The 23,180-nt window shown below is 43.3% G+C and overlaps 1 protein-coding gene across 1 annotated transcript in view; it reads left to right on the top strand.

Annotated features, from left to right (window-relative positions):
• Positions 1-23,180, top strand: part of caln2 (calneuron 2) — a gene marked incomplete at both ends in the record, with an annotated part of 46,826 nt that overhangs the window by 5,716 nt on the left and 17,930 nt on the right. Inside the window, 2 exons of the mRNA XM_080779851.1 lie at positions 12,367-12,510; positions 22,852-22,964. Coding sequence (XP_080635977.1) covers positions 12,367-12,510; positions 22,852-22,964 — 257 coding nt within the window. The remainder of the gene's footprint in view (positions 1-12,366; positions 12,511-22,851; positions 22,965-23,180) is intronic.

Genomic DNA, 23,180 nt, shown 5'->3' with positions numbered 1-23,180 from the left:
GACTGAAAATATAATACATTAGTATGGTTTAGAAATTGTAATGGTTGGTTACAGACAACTTTTGAGATAAACGGGAGTTTAGGGATAGGTCTGCTAGTAATTACTGTGGACTGTTGGTCAAGGCTTGTATTTTTCAGGAGAGGTTGGATAATTGCATGTTTGAAGTTAGCGGGTACAAGACCAGAGGATATAGAACTGTTAATGATGGACAAAATAATGGGGGTAGACTGTTAAAAACTGCTTTTGAAAGTGCAGTGGGAATAATATCAACAGATGAGGGATGCATGTGTGAGACAATAGGTATAAATTATTCTAAGGAGAGTGTAGTTGTTATCAGAGTAGACAGGAATCGGAGGGGAAGCTGGATTAACTAGGGTGTTAATAACAGAAAATAACTTTGGCCAAATTTATTTTTTTATTTATTTGTGTATATTGTTGTTCTTGCATTTTCAACTTTTTGATTAAAATAATTAAGAGAGACCTTCATTTGGTTAAAACCCAATGGTAGGTTGGACTTTTTCCACCGGCGCTCAACCTTTCTGCACTCTCTTTTCAGTATGCGGATGTCATCCTTCATCCTGGGGGTTGAATTACATGTAACAGCACTGGCGCTTATCTTTTTAATTTTGAGGGGGGGCAACTAAATCAAGGGCGGACAGACTGATGATTAAAATAGCCGACCAGGTCATTGGTGTCAGTTGGAATTGACCCATCCTTACTGAGGTCTGCAAAGACAGAGGAAGATCTGTCAGCAGAGTGAGTGAGCGAGAACGGATTGGCAGTGTAATGGGTAAGGTCTCGGGATAAAAATAATATATGTCTGGCCAGAACAAAGAAATCATCTATACATGAAGTATTTATGTTCAAACTTCAAACCCAGCGTGAAGACCAAATCCAGAGTGTGACCCTGATCATCAAGTCGGCCCGATATATGCTGAGTCAAATTCAGCAATTGAGTAATGTTAATAAAATCCTTAGCAAAGTTATCGGAAGCATTGTCTATGTGAGCATTAAAATCACCAATCGGGGTCAGGTTATCAACGTCGTCACAATGGACGATAGAAACTCTGTTAAAAACTCACTTTTGGACAAGTGGCAGAGGGAGATGACAGACAGACAAAAACAACTGGCTGAAATGCTTGTGCAGGTAAATTCATTTCTGGAGTTTTAAAAGTAACTTATCTGGGGAAAGTCACAAGCCGATTTCTATTGTGCTTTCTGTCTGTCTGTCTGTCTAAAATTGTGCTCACAATATTGTACTAAAGTATACTGTACAGTAGGTGCGTGTGTGCGTTCGTTCGTTCATGCACGTGCGTGCGTGTGTGCGTGCGACTGCGTGTGTGTGCGCGCGTGTGTTTAATCTCATCATTTGACAGTTTTCCTGCAAACTGGTAGTGGATATGCATGGGGATGCAACAGATTAGGTCATCTTTACAGTAGTAGTCTGTCATTATAGAGTACAACTACCTCTACCTTATAGAGTAATCAGCACCCTACCAATATTATCCTGACATGTGGTGTCTTCTTCATTGGACACAGAGATTGTTTACATGAGTTTGCCCCAATTTGTAATCCACAATGCTGGAAGTGTACAGTGTACGTTTCAGATCCAGATTCTGTGACACTATGCATCTGTGCCATATTGTATTTCTCCTCCACTTCACCTAATCTGCTTATAGTGCTGTGTTTGTGCTTTGAATAAACTTTGTACTGATTCTCCTACTTACTTTGTCAGATACTGCAGTGGTTCTCAACCTGTGGGTCGGGATCCCAAGGGGGTCCCCACAAGATGTCAGTGGGGGTATCATGTGGGGAAGCTTGCAGCTGGTAAAATATGACTATGGCATTTTGGGCTTGTTTTTGTTTTAGTAGTTAGGGAGGCAGACTTTTGTTTTGGTTATGATTAGTTATGATAGGCCAGTGTGTCTTTTCTTTTCTTACTGCTTTATTGTCTCCACCAGGCCGAAGGCATGGGGAGAGAGTGTGCTGTATTTTGCGTGTCTTAAGTACCAGGTCTTATTACTTAACTTAAGACCTGGAGGCGTGGTCAATGCACACATTTGTTGATATTACTCCTCCAGATTCTGTCCAAAAATCCCGCAAATCGTTACACACTATCTCTATAGTCATGTGTTCAAGCCGGATCTTTCCAATATTTCATATACCATCCTAATTGGCTAACATTGGCTTTCAAAGTTTGGAACAAAAAGCCTCAAATCATGAACGTAGCGTGCAATTTACGTGAAATCCTGATTGGGGTCACAGGATGACTCACGTCAACAAGTGCTTGACTCCAATATGCACAACGCACACACTCACACATGCATACACACACACACACACACACACACACACACACACACACACACACACACACACACACACACACACACACACACAGTAACTATAACAATAAAAGTATAGTTGTTTTCTTGTGCCTGGCTGTAGGGCACGTAACAATGGAAGTTGGAGATCCATGCCTCACCCGGCTATGCAATACCCGTTGTACCCGTGTCAGAGTACCTGTTCCACCCATCTGTCTGTGTCCCTTTTATGCCCATATGGAGATTTCTGTATCTGTCTCTCTGTGTCCCTTGCGTTCGCAATGAAGTTCTGTGTCAGGCAGACCATGAAGTGTTGTGATGTCAGAACAGGCCAGCTCCATATATGGAGATATAGGGGTGATCAGGTCCAGGGCCCGGGCAGAGGCTTTTGTGGCGATACTGGACCACCGTGGGTCCGACAGACTCAACACCGGGCACTGCACTATATATATATATATATATATATATATATATATATATATATATATATATAATCTTTTGGTGCAGATATATATTTCAGTCAGACAACTCTTATAGTGAATTTAGAATGTATATTTTTTGAGCATTATTGCGCATAGATATATGAAGCATAGATTGGCATCAGGGTTCTGTCCCTATTCAATCCCTGTAACATTAACATTTTACTTAAGTTAGGTTGTAGGGTTGTCCTGATTGGATCGGGTGATCGAATGATCGGAATCGGATCGGCAGCCAAAAAACCTGATCAGGACATCCCTAGTATCAACATTATATCCATATCATGATATTAGACTGGATATTGTCTGTGATTTCTACTATTGTGATATGGCATAAACGTGTTCTATAAAATATATATATATATATATCGGAATTGCTTTTTGGTATTCTCAGTGTGAGTTAGCCTAAAGAAGAGCCACGCGCAATGTGATTTAGCTTTATCTCTGCCATGGCAGTATAACATAAAGCAGTGCGGCTGTTTGATGTGGTCAGCAAAGCTACCGCTACTGGCCCGCTCAACGCGAGCAGTGCCTGTTCCTGATCCCACTTCAGAGAGAGATTTCACACACTCTCTTCCAGGTTAGCACACAGACAGACAGTAGTTTATCAGCCCTGAGGATTACAGCTGGCGTCTCTGCTTTCTGAGTCATTGTCAACATCACTCTTATATTCGTGAATCAGGACCTGCAGCAGTTATCTCTCTCTCTCTCTGTGTGTGTGTGTGTGTGTGTGTGTGTGTGTGTGTGTGTGTGTGTGTGTGTGTGTGTGTGTGTGTGTGTGTGTGCTAGTCAAACTAATTGGGCTCATAGCAGGTGTGACTACAAACCTGTTGGGCATTGAGATAATCGATGCACAGCTGATAAATCAGCCATCCCCAGTTCCCCACGCACATTCAGGGGAGAGCTCTTCTCTGTGCCATTTGGTTTTGACTACTACACTAGCAATTATGTAGACAATAAGAGAGAGCTTTGGTCCAAAAAATAACACTGTCATCTTCCCAGCTGCTGCACCATGTTTGCATCACCAAACGTACCTTGGTCCCTAGCTTATTGGCCGGTGGACAACACTGACATACAGCCCCTTATTGGCCGGTGGACAACACCAACATGCCGATTTGCTCGTCCACATATGACGTAAATTCTCCATTCATTGTCAATTTGAATTTAATGTTTGTGTATGACGAGAATCTACACTAATAGCTGAATATAGGAGGGGCGCTATGTAATACATAGACATACACCAGGTGTGAATCGGCACAATTAAGTGCAGCACAATTGATTTTGCTAATTTACAACTCAGTTGTCATTTTCATGCCCAGCACCCATGCTGTGTAAGAGCCAAATGTACTCACGCCAATTTGTACACCAATGGGTGTTTCTTCCACTTGATATGTTGCAGTGAGAGGAGAGCTGTTTCCCCATCCCCTGACATCATTACAGTATATCTCATTATTCTGCTCTCGCAGATGTTTATGTGCTTCAGCCAGGTCCATTTTCTCAGCAGAAAACTATTTGCTTCTCCTCTATTATTTAAGAGCAGTTGCTCCTGGTTCTTAAAGGGACACTTCACCCTTTTTGCAAAAGAATATATGTTAATGACGTTTAGAAGATTTAGAACACTTTCCTGGGTGTAATATGTGGTTTTAGATATTTTAGATTTTAGCAGTGTCTCTGATGTCATCGACACTGGGCTTACTTCCTTCCTGGACTACAATTCCCATAATGCTTTGGTGCACTGCTCCTCCTTGTGGATAAGGGGAGGGCTGTCTTACTGACATCAGAGACACTGGGCTCACTGCTAAAATCAAAAATATCTAAAACCACATATTACACACATAAAAACCCTCGGGAAAGTGTTCTAAATCTTCTAAACGTCATTACATATTTTTTGGCAAAGTTTCCCTTTAAAGGGAATGGGAAAAGACACTATAGGGCTCCATTTTCGTTTGATCTTTCTAAATACACTGTTTTGGGATTTAGCAGTGGGGAAGGGGTGTTCCCCCACTAAAGTTGGTATTTTGGTTACCTGTCTAAATCCCTAAAACACCTCCGTTACCCATTATATTATGCATAGGTGTGGTTTGGGCATTACAATAATTACACCAATCACCAGTCCACGGTCCATTGCCTTTAAGAGATCCCATTTCCCTTGCCTGTTATGCCCAGTTCTATGCTTAATAGCCTTACGGTCTATAGCCAATGGAAGAGTGATGTGCTGCTGCCTTGAAGTCTCACTTGCACCGTGCTCCACCGCACAATGCCTGGCACAAATAACTTATGTGACTATACAACTATATAAACACAATGGACACAAGGAAGTGGCAGACAATCACTTCTGCTGATTATAGGAAAATTACAAACAGCTAAATTATGAATAAGGAGAGATGAGGCAGCCTGACTAGTCTGTGCCTGGACTGACATCTCCATTGAGCCCTATGGGCTCCATTTTTGTCGCCGCCTTTACCTGTGACGCGGCCCGCAAGTCAACCGCTGCCTTAAAATTACGAGTATAGGAGCTTGCTGTCCCTTAATGGTATTTTGGTCCAGCGTCACCCTCTTATCTTTTTTGCTGACACCGGTATTTGCGCCTAGAGGTGTGGTCATGGGCATGTTGGCACGCTTTCCCCTAAATTGCTATTTTGGTCACACACATTTGGGAAGGCGATAGTGGAGTTTAAAAGCACCCCTAAACCGTGCAAAATTAGTTTGGAGCCCTATGATTCACCTCCCTATGTATGAATGAATGAATGAATGAACCATTCATTGTAAAGCGCTTTGAGCACTATAAAAATGCAATTCATTAAATGCAATTCATTATGATTGGTCAAATGTATTGTTTCTCCCGGTGCCTAGGCTTCGCAGAGATAAAGTATCTGCTGACCACCGCAGAGTGTAGGAGGCCAGTTTGGCCGATCAGCTATATATTTGAACAAACACATTGCCCGGTTCGGAGTAGGGAAGCTGGGCAGGGTGGTATGTTGAACAGGAAATAATATCATTTGTAAATGGACTGTCAATAATTAATATAGAATGAGAGACTTTAAGTGCACTGAAGTCTTTCAGGGGGGGGGGGGGGGGGGGGCTACCGGGGGGGGGCCAAGGTGCCTGGACCGATGAGCCACGGCCCGGGCCAACTCCCGGTCTTTCAACCATTAACAAACAATGATTATATGAGTGAATGTCAGTACGTTTCAGAACAGCATACCCTTAATTAAGGGGATGTACACTGCAGTTCTGAAATGTACATCCCATATGTAAACAATACACATGTCCTATATGTCCCATATGTACACGCATTGCATGGTAATCCATCAGGGAGAAGCTCACTGCGAAACTATTGGGATTGCACTCCTTGCTATATTGAGCGAGAAACAAATAAATCTCTCTTTGTTTTTGGACAGCTCACTTGCTTGGTTATACAGAGGGGTGGGGGTGGGGGGGGGGGAGAGAGAGAAAGAGAGAGAGAGATGGCTGTGCTCTAGTTACTAGCCTTAGGGGGTATTTACTGACTAAGACAGAGGTTGTTGTTGTGACTGAACACCCCGACTAGCAGCAGACTGACGGAGCAAAGACGGCCTTATACCACAGACAGACAGACATACTAGGCGGAGAGAAAGAGGGCAATAACGGACCGAGAAAGAAACTGAATGGGCTCCACTGCGCCATTGATGTGAAATTCATTGTTGGGAGTACGGGAAGTCATGATCGAATTTCTATTGTGCATGCTGTCAGACGTGTTGCTCCATAGTGTGGGACACTTCTCTCTCCTCTGGTGTGGGATACAATGACAACCCCCCCTCCCTTGAGCATATATGGGACACTGTGTAGATTGTAGAAGAAGTAGAATGAATGAATCACTGGATGCCATTCGAGTGGAGAGGAGAGGAGAGGAGAAGAGAGGAGAGAGCGGGAGAAAATCAAAGAAATTGGTGCCAATATGCAGGAAAACCGTGTCAAATGATGTCAAAGAGATTTCACACACACATGCATGCACGCTCACACACAGGCGCGTGCATGGGCGCGCCGCATGCACGCGCACACACACACACACACACACACACACACACACACACACACACACACACACACACACACACACACACACACACACACACACACACACACACACATTGCAGCCTTCATCAATGCAGCATCCACAACACAGACGTACGTTCCACCCTCGATCCCCCCCCACCCATGATTGGCAGGTAATTAGCAGGAGATTGACCAGACAGCTTTGTGAGGAGGCAGGTGTGTGAGTGTGCCTCCAGCTCTGGCTGCCTGCTGAAGATGAGGTGTGTTGTGTTTACCGTGTGGGCCGTCTCTAATCATCATTTCAGGCAGCTGAGAAGCCTTTCATGTCTGGGGTGGGGGGCTGTCATATGAGGCTGAAGGTGACGCATCGCAGCATGAACGGATTGAGACAATGGGCTCCCCAGAGAAGAGGAGGAGGAGGAGGAGGAGGAGGAGGAGGAGGTTAAATACAATAAGATGATACAGAGACGGAGAGAGAGAGAGATGAGGTGAGGAACAGAGGGAAGATTAGAGAGGATGGAAGCCAGAGAAAATGAACTTTTTTATTTTCTTCATTCCATTAAATGAAATGATTCTTCTAGTCTGATTAACAGACTGAAGCTGTGTGGAGCTTCAGGCAGTCCACTCAGAGTGGGCGGGGTCTATGGGCTGTGGGCGGGGTCTATGGGCTGGATCCAGGCTAGGACTCAGAGCAGATGTAGAATACGCACATCGACAGGCTGGGTGCTGGGCTAAAATAAACTTCAGTAGATTGGATGGAGCTCGCACACCACAGGTATATAAGCAAGACGTTCTTTATTTAAATACTGACAACGTTTCAATATATTTGATCCTCATCAGGTCATGTGAACATGGATCCAGGCTAGGACTCTTCGGCAGAACAGTCAACATTCGTGCCAGTGAATATTGATTTCACTGTTTCAGTCACTTAAGTGGACTGTGACAGACAGACAGACAGACAGACAGACAGACAGACAGACAGACAGACAGACAGACGAGAGACGGGGAGAGGGGAGAGAGAGAGAGGAGAGAGAGAGGGAGAGATACAGACAGTCAGAAGGGGAGAGAGGAGAGAGAGAGATACAGACAGACAGATGGGGAGAGAGGAGAGCGAGAGAGATACAGATGGAGAGAGATGCGGAGAGAGAGAGAGAGAGAGACACAGACAGACAGACAGGCAGATGGGGAGGGAGGAGAGAGAGAGATACAGACAGACAGATGGGGAGAGAGGAGAGCGAGAGAGATACAGACGGAGAGAGAGATACAGATGGAGAGAGAGATGCAGAGAGAGAGAGAGAGAGAGACACAGACAGACAGACAGGCAGATGGGGAGAGAGGAGAGCAGAGATACAGAGAGAGATAGCACATCAACTTATAAATAATAAATTGCCACCAGATGATATATCTTGGGGGACAGGCTGTAGGCCTACTACTAATGTCAATACGAAAGCGTATCATCAGCATTAGGGAGGTTCTTTCAAGATCTTAATTAATCTACCAATTACGGATGTTTCAACAGGATTACATGCTGTAATCCTGTTGAAACATTCCATCCCAACTACTTTCAATTACTTCTGATAGAATATGAAGTGTAATTCATATTTGCACGCACGCACGCACATACATGCATACATACATACATACAGTACATATACTGCAGTTACTGATGACTACATAGAGGCGGACAGACATTTAGATCTAGAGAATTCAGTTGTAGTTGAATCAAAACACTGGTGAATGGTGATGACCTACAAGGTAGTCAAGGGCATGGAACTCCCTAGCCTCAATTTGCAACACTAGATTTTTTTTTATATTGGATTGAATCTAGAGTTGCAACACCCTCCATTGACAGCCCATTCATCCAAATAGAAAAGTCTGATCTGCTCCTATTAAACGACGTTAACTCACCAACATTGCAGCTGTAAGGCAAGCTTGAATTCTCCTCTTTCAGTCTGCAAAGGCTAAAGTGTTTTTGTTTCATAAAAATCCACCGTACACATGTGAGCTACTTTCTGTCAAGACATTCTATGCAGGTGATCATTTTTCTAAATGTTGGAATTTGGAATACAAACTCCAACACTTTGCAACTCTAGATTCAACCCATTATAACCACACCAGTGGTGCAACTATACATTTATTGTTATAGTTACTGTACTGTAGTAAGTAAGTAAGTAAGTAAAGTTTATTTATAGAGCACCTTTTACAGACAATTACAGTCACAAAGTGTCAATAGTAAGTAAGACAAAATAGAAAAAGTAGAGTAAAAATAAAGCAATCAACATTTAACCAGGCCGGTTAAATGGAAAGGCCTGTTCAGGCCTGTGCTCTGAACTGTATTGTAGTGTACTGTGCTCTGTACTGTACTTTGATGATGTTTGGTTACCGTGAGTTACCGTGTGGGGGTCCCCGGGGGTCCCCCACAGCCCACACGAGCCTTCCCGCGTCCGAAACGGTCGAGAAATGACAGCGTTACCGTATTGCAGCTCTCCGTGCTCGGACAGACACAGGGATACACATACATACAGTACATAGGGACACACATAGCTGTGTAATGGAGCGGCGGCGCCGCTCAAAAACCTAGTGTTGCAAATTGTGGTGAGGAACCCGCCTACACCCCTCCCCCCCCCTACACCCCTTCCCCTGCAGTATTACTGAGGGATACTCAATAAGGACAAGGGACGAGGGACGTTTATTAAACCGTGTATATTTCATTGACCAGAGTCCCCCAGGGGTCTATACTAGGCCCCCTCCTTTTTTCACTCCAAACCAAAAACCCACACCTACAAGCTGACACCATACGCCTGAGCTGACGTTGAGTGCGTTGTGTTGCGATGCATAGTGAGCCTGTAGATCTGTTATTTTTGCGTGTTCAACCTATAGAATAGGGATTCTAAGGCTCGTGTGGTTAATATGATTTATACTTTGTCGTGTCATGTGCTGAAAATAGCCAATCTACAAGCTCACCAGTGCACTTTGCAGTGTGACGCACGTGTGGCTCGTACAGTAGATCGGCTATTTTTGTGCATGAACCAAGCATTAGTTTCCTGTCTCTCTAGTCTCTCCACTGTCTTGTCTAAAAGAAGCAAAAACACCATAAATAAATCATCCGTGAGTGGGCGTAGTGTGTTCACACCTCATGCCACAGCTGCAGGGCAATGCCTGACAAGCCCATCAAATCCCATTTTTTATCAGACCACCATCACCATCCAACCCTGTGCTTCTAGGAGGCGACCAGCACTGACAGTCTGCTGAAGGTGGTACATTTGTTAAATTTTCACATCCTTTTGACATCGGACAACTCTGTCAGTCATTCTGACATTCCATCTATTGTCCTCCTCGGTGGGTTGACCAATCGATCTGAACTGAACATTATGCATTGCATTGACAATTTGCATTATGCAGGTACTGAGGAAGTGATTTGTCCAGTTTCCCAAATTTAAGATGCAGCTTTTGAGCCCGATCGATTTGAATGGCACATGCAGGGAGCGACGAAGGCAGCCTTCCCAAGCTGATGAAGATTTTTCACTTTTTGTCCCAAATCTGTTCTCTGTAGTCATGCATTTTTCTCCTCAGTTGGTTGGACAACTGAGGAATGGCCAACTGTGCACAGACTGGTTGGTCTGTAATTGCTCATGCATTTGCATTTACTATTGCAGAGACTGAGGAAATAGATTTTTCACTTTTCCAAAACGTAAGCAAGGGAAAAACTGAATCCATTCTCTTCGGATCAAATAGTAATCTCAGCAAGGCAGATGGCTTCTTGGTTAGAGTGGGTGACAATATTATCGCACGAAAAGATGAAATTACCTACCTAGTTTCCATCCTGGAGGCCAATCTTTCCAGTGATAAAATGGCCACCAACATAATAAAAAAAGTCAATCAAAGAACATTCCTTTACACTAGGATCTCCTCACTGGTCAACAAAAACACCTTGAAGACTTTAACAGGAGCCCTCGTACAAGGTTTCTTTGACTATGCATGCACCTCTTGGTACCACAGCACCTCAAAGGCCCTTAAAACAAGGCTCCAGACCTCCCAAAACAAACTGGTCAGGCTCCTTCTTGGCCTCACCCCCCGAACCCACCTCACCCCTGCCCACTTTGACAGTCTGGGATGGCTTAGGGTCGACGACAGAGTACAGCATAAATACTTCCTTAATGTAAACGAAGTCCACACCCACAACACCAGAGGGAGTGCAACAAACCATGTACAACCCAGATTCGGCACAAACAAGGGACTAAATAATTTTCGCTCCTATGCCACCAAAATGTGGAACGCCCTACCAACAGTCATAAGACAATCCCTTGACTCCTTCGAAACTGCTCTCAAAGGGCACCTATGGACGGCTGCAATTCGAAACTGGCCCCCGTAAAATCTGAATCCCCCGCCACTGCCACCCCCCCCCCTTTCCCCTCACTGTATATGTTTCTTTTCCCTTTTTGCTTCCTTTATGATGTTCTGTTCTGTTCTTTAACTATATAGAAGTGTCTATTTGTACGTCTCTAAATGTTTTGATGAATTGAACATGGTGGACCCTGTTGTAAACAAGTGTAATGCTTTCACATTGAGCGCTCGCTCCAGCATGGGTGGTGACTATCTGTCTAACGTAATTTGTCCCGTGTCCTTTGTATGATATATTATAGTATCCTTCTGTAGCACTTGTTTTCGAAGGACTGTATCCTGCGCTCAGTGTCTGCTGTGAGTGTCCAGCTCTCACAACCATATAGTACAAGTGACTTGTAAAGCCTAGTGTCACACCCAACCTGGGCTATATAGACTTGGTGCAACAATATAATAGTGAAGTGCAGAAGCTTTATTTCATATTTTTATTTCTTTCTGCAATAACCCACAGTAGCACTCGGCATGCAACACTGATATAATGACCAGTAGGCCAATGGGGACATTTATACAGTTACGTGGCCATTCTCATGCATTTGTTTCTCTTTAGTGGGTTGGTCAATCAGACTGAAAGATGTTTGAGTATTTCTGCCACAAGCTATGGGATGTGTAGGTGCAGTCCCAAGTCCCCTGGTATGGACTAGTGCAAATGAAACGGAAATGCATTAGCTACAGTGTATGTGATGCATGGGGGAGCAAAATGCCATAATAAAGACTCCACAGTGCATTTTTAATTAATGTCTCTATAGGATAAGATACCCTCCCACCATAATCCTCATGTTAATTAACTACTTGAACCCTAACATCCTATTCTGGGCATCAAAGTCATTCTGCAAAAATAGGCAAACATTCAGTGAAAATAGCAGACCTGCAAGGTCTGTAGATCTACTATTACTAAGTTTGAGGGTAATCACACAAGAACAAATATAGCTTGATTACAGTCTAATTAACTGAGGTGGATTAAATCACGATTGCTCTGGTAATCACATTATTGTAATCCTTTACCATCTCATTTATTCATAGCCCTGCTTACGGTTGTTGTGCGAGGACATTCTTGTCAAGCGAGAGGCGGGAAAGAAAAAGAGATTCATACAACAATTAAAAAATATAAAATGTCATGTCTTGTCTTGCAGAGATCCGTGAGGCGTTTCGTGTTTTGGACCGCGATGGGAATGGTTTCATCTCCAAACAGGAACTTGGCATGGCCATGCGCTCTCTGGGTTACATGCCTAGCGAGGTGGAGCTCGCCATCATCATGCAGAGACTGGACATGGATGGTGAGGAACACACACACACACACACACACACACACACACACACACACACATGCACACACACACTTGCACAAATGCAACGCACACACACAAACAAAGACACACGTCTTTGGGGAACCAAAGTTGTGTAACAGTATGCATCACCTACTGTATCCCAACCCTTAAATGAACCTTCTCTACAACACGACTAACCTCATTCATAACTCATACTCAAACTCTTATAAGCTCTGAACGTAATGCAGCCACTTATCCCAGAAAAATGTCCTCATGTGGGAAGGTCTTCCAAAAAGGTTTCTATCCATGTGATAATTGTTTGAAAGCACTCTCTTCTCCTCTCTCTCTCTCTCTCTCTCTCTCTCTCTCTCTCTCTCACACACACACACACACACACACACACACACACACACACACACACACACACACACACACACACACACACACACACACACACACACACACACACACACACACACACACACACACATTGAATTATGATGCATTCTGTCAAGTTCAACCTCCTTTTTGACGGGTTATCATTTTAAACAAGCTCACATTGTTGATGATTCTCATTTTTCACTGAGCGCTCTGCGACATCTGCAGACATCAGTCGTGATGAAGGTCATTGACAAATAAAGCTGAGAAATGTGTGTGCAAGACTATGCTGCCCCTTTTCTAAAGACATCTGCAGACCGTCATGCATCTCGTTCATGATCAGCTCTATCAGTCTCTGTCTGGAGAGCATGCACGCTCACATAATTGCAGTTTGGTGGCCCCTGTTAAAACACATCTGTCCCTCGACTGGCTTTGTTTACAATTTGATTTATTTTAATTTGTGAATGTGAAGTGCTCGGCTGCCTGCTGCTGGGCTGCTGCATGGAGGGTGACTTTGGAGAGGTCGAGCTTCAGTAACGTGTTCCATCGTTTGCTCACAGCGGGCATCATGGACTGCAGCCTTGGGAGGATGGTGTCAGAGACCTGTTGAGCGGAGTCTGACACCAGATGTTTGTTTTGAATCATTATACTCCCATTTCCCAAGCTGATCAGGAGATCAGGAGGTGGAATGTTCTCCCATGGAGTATTCTTCCAAATCGGTCGGTTGAGGTTGCATCTTTGAGTAAGTGCAACTCACCGGATATGTGGGTGGATACGTTGCATGGGACAGGGAGCCAGGTATAGCAGTGTTGAGCGTGGGTCAACGGATCAGCATTCACATTGTGCCCGAGTACTCACGTGCGCCTGGGGAAGATAATGATCCTGCCAGCAGACTGAACTCTCAGAGACGAGTCAGACACACACACATGAGAGCCAAGTCAAAGAATACTATAGTAGTACAAGCCGAAAGCTGTACATTTTGATGTATTTGATGTATTGAAATATCGAAACCTCCTGATAAAGATACGCGTGCGTGCGTGCGTGCGTGCGTGGCGTGCGTGTGTGGCGAGCGCGCACTCACACACACACACACACACACACACACACACACACACACACACACACACACAACTCTATACCTTATTCATAACCTTGGCTCTAACTCTAAACCGACAACCTAAGCTCCCACCCTAATGCAGGCTCTTGTACCAGAAAAATGTCAGCATGTGCCATGTCTTCCTCATTCTTTTCTATCCATGTGACGATTTTTGCTTGAAAGACAATGAATGCTACACTGAACTATGATGTGCTTTATTCTATATTCTATTCTATGCCAAGATAGAGACAAGTTCAGCATCCTTTTTTTGGCAGCCCATAATTTTTAAGCAGAAACTGACGGAATTTCAAATTTTTCACTGAGTGCTTGGTGAGTGGTGACATCTGCAGACTGTCATGCATCATGATCGTCAGTTCGGTCAGTCCCTTTTTGGCGAGCCCACTCCAATGGACAGTAATTGGCTGATCATTATATCATTTCACTCACATAACTGTTGAAACACTGGCCCTCTGCTGGCTGTATTTACATTTTGGTTTATTGGATACATTACATTACATAATGGGAAGTATATCAAATGTGCATGAGTTAATCGCGGGGGGTTTACACTTACAGTCACCGTCTGCAACCAGGCTGCCTATGGTTATTGTAATACTTGTTGGACAATGATGAATAATGGCCAGACCCAACAAACATAAACCCCTAGCATTAACATGTACCCCCTTTCCCCCAACTCAAATAACACAACAGTAAAAAAAATAAGTGTGCAATATTGTGCACATATCAACTGAGGTACAGGAGTCATGAGCTGAGCTCACAAGGAACAGAAATCAACGAGCTGTGCTTAAAGCAACTGAAAGCTATTTTACAAGTGACCCACTTTCGGGCCAGCCAGCCAGCAGTCTATATTAAACATTTAAAAAAGTCGTATAATAGCTTAGCTCTGGTCCATAGCTCTAATTCCGTCACATTTGCTATGTTACTGTCGACTTCCGAGGCTCGCATAAATGCAGACGAGTCTCTCTTCTGTAGTGAAAATAAAAATAATGTTTTACCAATGCAAAGACGGGTTGTGTAATTAGAAAGATTTTATGGGGGACAGTTTCGAATTGCAGCCGTCCATAGGTGCCCTTTGAGAGCGGTTTTGAAGGAGTCAAGGGATTCACATGTCTTAATGACTGTTGGTAGGGCGTTCCACATTTTGGTGGCATAGGAGCGAAAATAATTTAGTCCCTTGTTTGTGCCGAATCTGGGTTGTACATGGTTTGTTGCACTCCCTCTGGTGTTGTGGGTGTGGACTTTGTTTACATTAAGGAAGTATTTAGACAGGTACATGGGTATCTTGGTGGTGTATCGAATCTTGTGGACCAGACCCATTGCAAGATGCTGTACTCTGTCGTCGACCCTAAGCCATCCCAGCCTGTCAAAGTGGGCAGGGGTTCGGTGGGTTCGGGGGGTGAGGCCAAGTAGGAGCCTGACCAGTTTGTTTTGGGAGGTCTGGAGCCTTGTTTTAAGGGCCTTTGAGGTGCTGTGGTATACTAGGCTCAGACGCCTAGTGGTTTATTGGACTATTGGACACTATTTTTATGCCATGATGGAAGCAAAGGGCCCAGCCAACTAACAGCATCTCCCTTGAGTAGACAATATGTAAGTCAAAACAAAGCTAGAGCAATCTCAGTGAGCTCAGCTGAAGCTGCTACACCAATCACAGTCCCCAGAAAGGAGACCATTTACAGAGGAATACACTGCAGTCACCATTAGAGCATATGGGAGTCTAAAATACAATCAATGTGTGTCACAGCTATTCTGTGGTTGTGTTAATGCAAACAATATGATAATGCTGACAATATGGATGGGGTTAAACAATTACTAAAACATATAGCCTACCTACTGTAAAAACTTTTAAACATTACTGTATGCCTATGGCCCTGTGGACTTTCAGGACTTTCAAAGACAGGGTTAGAATTTTGTTTGGTCAAAAGACTCTCTCTCTCTCTCTCTCTCTCTCTCTCTCTCTCTCTCTCTCTCTCTCTCTCTCTCTCGAATATCACTCTGTTGTGTTTTACTGTTTTTTCTGTTATGTATTTGTATGATTTACTGTAATGTGTTTTTACCAACCTGTGAAGCTGCAGGACAATTTACATTGGGGACAATAAAGATGACCTTATCTTCTCTCTAGCTCCTGCCGTACTACCATACTGCTCTCTCTCTCTCTCTCTCTCTCTCTCTCTCTCTCTCTCTCTCTCTCTCTCTCTCTCTCTCATGCACACGCACACGCACACGCACACACACACACACACACACACACACACACACACACACACACACGCTACATTCACACCGCCAACCAACCTGCACCACCCCAACTGGGAGACTGAAGTGTGCAACCTGTCATTGACTTCCATCTGTGAATTCTGAGGCCTTTTATGACTCACAGTGCTGCTTCACCCACAGAGGCTACGTCAGCCTGTTTAATGGAACACCTTCCCATTCTGCCAGTGCTTCCAAATATCAAGGGTGAACCACAAAGGCTGTTCTCTGCCTTGCCTCCATCACCGTGCGCCCCAGAGACTGTCAGTTCCAGAATGTCTCTCATGGTCCTCTCTCTACCTGTCCCCGAAATCTTTTGCAAATTCCCCAAAGAGGACGTTGACATAGTTAGCCCAAGGATATTTATCACATTTACAGCTCGTAACACTTAAACACTATACTTAGCGGACCAGATTCCCTATAGGGCTTCATACCGGGCCCCCTCCTGTTTTGGCTCTACGCTCAGTATTCAGTGGTGGGAAACGTACTCACACTTTTACTTAAGTAAATGTATCAATACTGCAATGTATACTCAAGTAAAAGTCTGGAATTAAGAATTTACTTGAGTAAAAGTAAGTATTGGTATAGTGGAGTAAAAGTACAATAAATGAAGCATAGCGTTAGTTCATGCAGGACACGTGTGTCAGCACGCTTCAGGTGTAATCAGCTGTCAGTCTGCTGATTGCTATCAATCAGTCACGCTGACCTACACATCACACCACCTCATTCCCTCGACAAGGTGGTCCGTTTAAATCAGTGGTTCCCAAAGTGGGGTCCGGGGACCCCCAGGCAGGGCCGGTTCTAGGCATAGGCGAACTAGGCGGTCGCCTAGGGCCTCAACCACTGAGGGGGCCTCGTCACAGGGAGAAGATTTTTTTTTCTTCATGTATCCCTTACATGGGCTACTGGCCACATGTGGCCCCCACCTAGCTTCTTAATTTTGATCTCAAAGTGCACCAGATTGAAGCATTTTCATGGCAAATTTACAATTTTTATCCGGCGTGGCAAAGCAGGAGGGGGGGGGCCTCTGTATAATATGTTGCCTAGGGCCTCAAAAGGCCTAGAACCGGCACTGATGGTCGGGGGGGTAGGACCAAGGGATTTGGGATTAGTTTATAAACATTTTGGTATTTGTTTATAAACATTTGTGATTTGTTTATAAACATTTGTGATTTATTTATAAACATTTTGGGATTTGTTTATAAACATTTGGGATTTGTTTACAAACATTTGGGATTTGTTTATAAACATTTGGGATTTGTAAGTCTCATGGGGGGGGTAGGACCACTACCAGTCTCATGGTCGGGGGGGTAGGACCAAGGGATTTGGGATTTGTTTATAAACATTTTGGTATTTGTTTATAAACATTTGGTATTTGTTTATAAACATTTGTGATTTGTTTATAAACATTTGTGATTTGTTTATAAACATTTGGGATTTGTTTACAAACATTTGGGATTTGTTTATAAACATTTGGGATTTGTTTATAAACATTTGGGATTTGTAAGTCTCATGGGGGGGGTAGGACCACTACCAGTTTACCTCTAGTAAGTCTCATGGTCGGGGGGGTAGGACCAAGGGATTTGGGATTTGTTTATAAACATTTTGGTATTTGTTTATAAACATTTGTGATTTGTTTATAAACATTTGTGATTTGTTTATAAACATTTGTGATTTGTTTATAAACATTTTGGGCTCTGTATAATATGTTGCCTAGGGCCTCAAAAGGCCTAGAACCGGCACTGCCCCCAGGGGTCCTTGGGGGAGTTCCAGGGGGTCCCCAGCTAAATGATAGTTTGGATCCAAATGTACCCTTATTGGCCTGTAACACTGGAACATAAGGGTCGAAGCAATTAACCAGGGTCCACTTTGTTACTGCTGCTGAAAGTTGGGGTACCATTATCAACCAATACGGAAAAACATTCCAAATTGTATTATACTTTAAGTGAATCCATTGCAAGCATTAGTTTTGTATGAAGTTACTTTGTCAACATTTATGTAGAAAATAGCCAATCTACAATTCTTGTCAAATGTTCTCCCCAGATTAAGGACGCCCTAGGGTCCAGCTGGTTAATCACTTTGACTATCTCTTCTTTGAAACATTATCGTTAAATCCTTTGTTATAATATATCTGTCTGGATCGTCTGTTCAGCTCAGTAATGAAATCGCGTCTCCAATTACAATTTACAACGTGATATATTTAATTAGGATTGAGATGAAGGGAATGTGAGTCACAACCTCTGCCAGTAATTTTTTTTAAGTAAAAAAGATTAGTTACAAATAAGGAGAAGGATTTATAGCCCATGTAACACAATACAGAATTCTCTCCTAAACCCAAAAATATGAGCATGAATAAGGCATGCAGTGTGCCGCTGAAGTACTGTGGCTACAGAGTAGTATCAGAGATATCATCGTGTCTGATGCTATTTATGTAGTGCCAATGTTTCTGTAGCCTACTTGTGCAAGAAGCATTTCTACCACATTTAATTCTATTTTGAACCGCATGCATGATTATGTATACCGTATCTGACATTGTATATCTGGCATTATTTTCCTTGTTTATGTCTTTCTTTGTCTATTCTCAGCCCTTGCATAACTCTTTTCTTTAAAATGCTAAATGTTGGGAACTTTTACACCTAGAACGAAAATACATTGCTTGGATGCAACTGGTACGTATCCTCAGTGATGTATCCCAAGGTCATCGGGGGTTTCGGGTCTCGCAAACATCATACCGCTCCCTCACTCGGGTGACCAAGTCCCGACTTACATCCCAGTAGCTACCCTCAATCAGACCCACTAGGGAAAGACCAGGGCCACCCAATCCATTGGATCCACTCCGGAACTACTCTGCCGGGACTGGGAGGCACAATTCTGGCATGCCGAGGGACTATAGTACATACATTATACTACTAGAGTAGTACTAGTACTACTATAGTAGTATAGTAGTCAAGTGGTGGTGGTGGTGGTGTTGATGTTTTACTGATCACTAATAGTGGTATTAGATTCAGTATTTTTGCTACACAGTGAAATAGCATCAATGGTAGCTTTTCAGGGGTCGGCAACCTTTTTATCAACATTACATTTAATTATGGCACCACATCTTTAAATAACAGATTTGATTGTCCTTAACTCCATATACACAACAACCTTATTGCTATTGGAACTATATAGACCTGTACGTGCCCGTCGGCTACTGGCCTACTTGAGAACGATGCAACTTGGGAACCTAATAATATCAGTTGTCAACTTGGCACCCGTTTTAACTGTCTGTCTGTGTGTGTCCCACATGGAGATGGAGATCTCTGTATCTGCCTGATCTTTGTATCTGCCTGTGTGTGAAGACTGGGCAAATTGACTGACTGTGAAAAGGGGACTGGTTAATCAATTGTCAGGTGTGGGGTTGCCATGGCAATCAATTGGCTGAGGCAGAGGCTGGAAATCGCACAGGTGAGGGGATTTAGGCTGATTAGGCCCACTGGCAGAGCCTGAGCAGAGCCTTTTGTAGTGGTTCTGGAGAACCGTGGTCCTGATACCGGGCACTGCACTGCAAATTTGCATACAGATGTGAGGGGACTTCATTGAATTGACTACATTTAAAAAAAAAATATATATATATATATATATATATATATATATATATTTTTTTTTTAAATCCTCTTTCTCACTCTTGTGCCCGTGATCACCCTCCCCTGTGCAAATGTTGGCACCCGTGTCTAAAGGTGCCTGCCCCTGTGTAACTGAACTTATAAAGCGCCGCATTTCTAGTCCATTAAATCAGAAACAACACTGCAGCTCCAGCCTCCGTCCTGCACGGTGTTGATGCTGTGAAGCCGCTCAGAGGGCTTTCATTCCATGGTACATTAACTACTATAGAACACTGTCTGCTCTAGTGATTACAGCCTGCTATACTGAGTGCCTGATATTGTTTTCAGCTTGTGACTCTGCTGCGCTGTTATTTGTCCGTGGTCAGAGTTGGTCCACGCCAATAGCGATTGATTGATTGTTTGATTGAATTTTTTTATTTCACAGTATGCGGAATTGGGTACATTTCAAACGAAAGTCAATACAAAAACTGTTACTGAACTTGGGTTGCACGTGGTTTGTTGAACTCCTTCTGGTGTTGTGAGTGTGGACTTCATTGACATTAAGGAAGTATTTGGACAAGTACATGGTTATCTTGGTGGTGTAGCGAATCTTGTACACCAGACCCAATCCAAGATGCTGTACTCTGTCGTGTCGTGAGTGTCGTCAACCCTAAACCATTCCAGGGGTGCAAGATGCATTCATGAAACTTACATCTGTGTAATTCCCATCATAATGAAGGCTGTGTTTGGTATTGGGTGTGGTCCGAGCTAGGGGTCCAACAGTTAATTGAACTAATCTATTTAAGACAAGTGATCAAAAATAATCAATTTGAATAAATAACTGGAAGGTGGGCAGCTGGCCGGTGGACAACATTCGCTGATGTCAGACACAAACAGAAACCGTTGCCTAACTCACGGGAGACCGTGAGACCAACTCACGGGAAATGCACAATTTCATTGTTAACTGCGACCTGCAGTCGCAACAAGCTTCCAATGGACATTTGTCAATAACCATAATGCTGATAAAAAAAAATGGTTTTCAACTATTTGACCGGAATGACCGCTAAGTCATACTAATGAGTAATATCAGCAATCGGTCTTCCTAAAATTGGCCATACAACTCCTTGCAACATGCAACTCACAACTATTATCCCCAATGGCAGTTGCAAGGAGTTGAGCTTAGAACTGTTGCAAGGAGCTGTGACTATAGTTGCATTTGGTGCGTCTGGGCTTTAGTCTTTACCCAGAGCTCAAGGACAAAACACCTGTTTTATGTCAGACCTGATGTATTAGAGCATCAAGCTCTGGGTGACACCAAACACATGGAAAGGAAAAAAAAGAAGGAAAAAAAACTGGACTATTGCAAGTGAAAACTTTACGCAAATACTCAAGTAAAGTACAGATACTCAAAACATTTACTTTAAGTAAATTTACTCTAGGGTTACACAGCCTCATATTGAATAATTAAGCCACAGTTCACCTGTTTCACCAAATGCATTTTTCTCGTTATATGTTCCATTGCTCCATACTGCCAGAATTGGCATCGCGGCTAGTGTGATCCACCGCAAGATGGGCTCTAATTTGAGGTTTTATCATTTTTTTCATACCCCTCATGTACACAGACAGACAGGCAGACACATGTATATGCACACACATTATGTGGAGGGGACATATTATCAGACTTTTCATCCACCTTGGGGGCTCTTGGCTCTTTTTCACAAATAGACATAAATCCATACACACAATGCACTAGAAACCCTAATCTGGCCCCTTGTACGTTTGTGCTTCCATCTGTCTCCTTTCCTTGCCAGTCTGACATTAAACCTGTCTAATCTGCTATCTATCTATACGTCTTTACTATGCATTCCTCTTCTGTTTACGCCAGATTTATACTTCACTCGCACAGATTGGAAGTTAACAGTACTCTATTTCTAGTCTATTTCAGTGCCATGCCTTTATACAGTCTCTTCCACCAAAAATAGGCAAATAGCCAATCTACTAATGTAGATGTAATGTAACACCATCGTACAATGGAGTATAAAGGCAGGGCACTGAAACAGACGCGTCCAGTTCACTTCAACGCGTCATGACACTGCTGACTTGTATACAGTAGGCCTACAATAATAAGCAGGACTTTAAATATTACAATAACTACTGCAAAGAAGGAGTTCACAGAGTTTCAGTATAGAGCTGGCAAGAGAAACGCTAGGCTATATGAAGTCATTGACAGCGACAATGCGGCAATGCGACATTGACAGCGACTGTGTGCTTGTAGATCTGTTATTGTACGCACCACTGTTGTCGTACGATGGAGTTTAACGCATTTGTGTCGCTTTAGTGTTTAACCACTTTACCCATTATTTGAAAATTATTTTTAAACATATTTTAATCTACAAGATCACAGCTTGTAGAAATGTGTGCAATGTGTGCAAAATCTTAAACAGTGAACGTTTTTAACTCAAATATTTGCTTCTGGGGGGCGTCCCGTGCACAGTATATTTTGAGTCCAATTGACCTATATAGCTAAGCCCCTCCCCAAACTGCTAGGTCCAATCACAGCTAAGCATAACATGGGTTAGACAAACCTCTCCACCAATAATTTTCCTATATGACAAAACATTGTTCTAAAAAAGAAATGCCACACACATATTTTTTCAGTGCATAATTATGGCAGGCCTTGTTGACGGATTTGGAAGAGATGTTGAAGGTCTGGTTCCAAAAATAAACCAGTATTTAATGTGTAAAATCCATGATATTTACATTGGAATGGATGAGCCCGGCTGGAAAGTGTCCAAGTGGGAGTGTCTAAGTGGGAGAGGCCAGGTCTTGGCTATAGGTGAATTACATATAGGCCTAATTTTTGGGGTCCTTTGGGGACATGAAATAGTTTGAGAACCAGAGACAGAGACATATACTGTAGGTTTTTCAGAATACTGTCAGGATTTAGAAGACACTTGTTGGAATCTGGTCTCAATCCTAAATGGGTTAAATCAGGCAATTACTCGCTCTCCTTTCCATCTCCAGGTGACGGCCAGGTGGACTTTGAGGAGTTCATGACGATACTGGGACCCAAGCTCCTCTCCTCTGACAACAGAGAGGGATTCCTGGGCAGCACCATTGACAATATCTTCTGGCAGGTAAGAAGAGCTAGAGAGACGGATAAGCTCACCTCGTCCCGGTTTGTCATATTCCTCTTTGTACCCTCTCAGGCTCCCACCAGCCCTGGGTTTTTCTTTCTGCAGCAGTGGCGAAGAATGGACAAAGGTTGACCCACAAGGTAGTCTAGTCTATGTTTTGCTCAAATAGAGTCTGGGGACAATCTCCCATTTTTTCATTGCTGAAATTGGTGGAAA

This window comes from Protomyctophum bolini (genome assembly GCF_963924005.1).
Source record: "Protomyctophum bolini genome assembly, chromosome: 13".
Taxonomy (NCBI): Eukaryota; Metazoa; Chordata; class Actinopteri; order Myctophiformes; family Myctophidae; genus Protomyctophum; species Protomyctophum bolini.
This window is presented reverse-complemented; position numbering and strand designations above follow the sequence as displayed.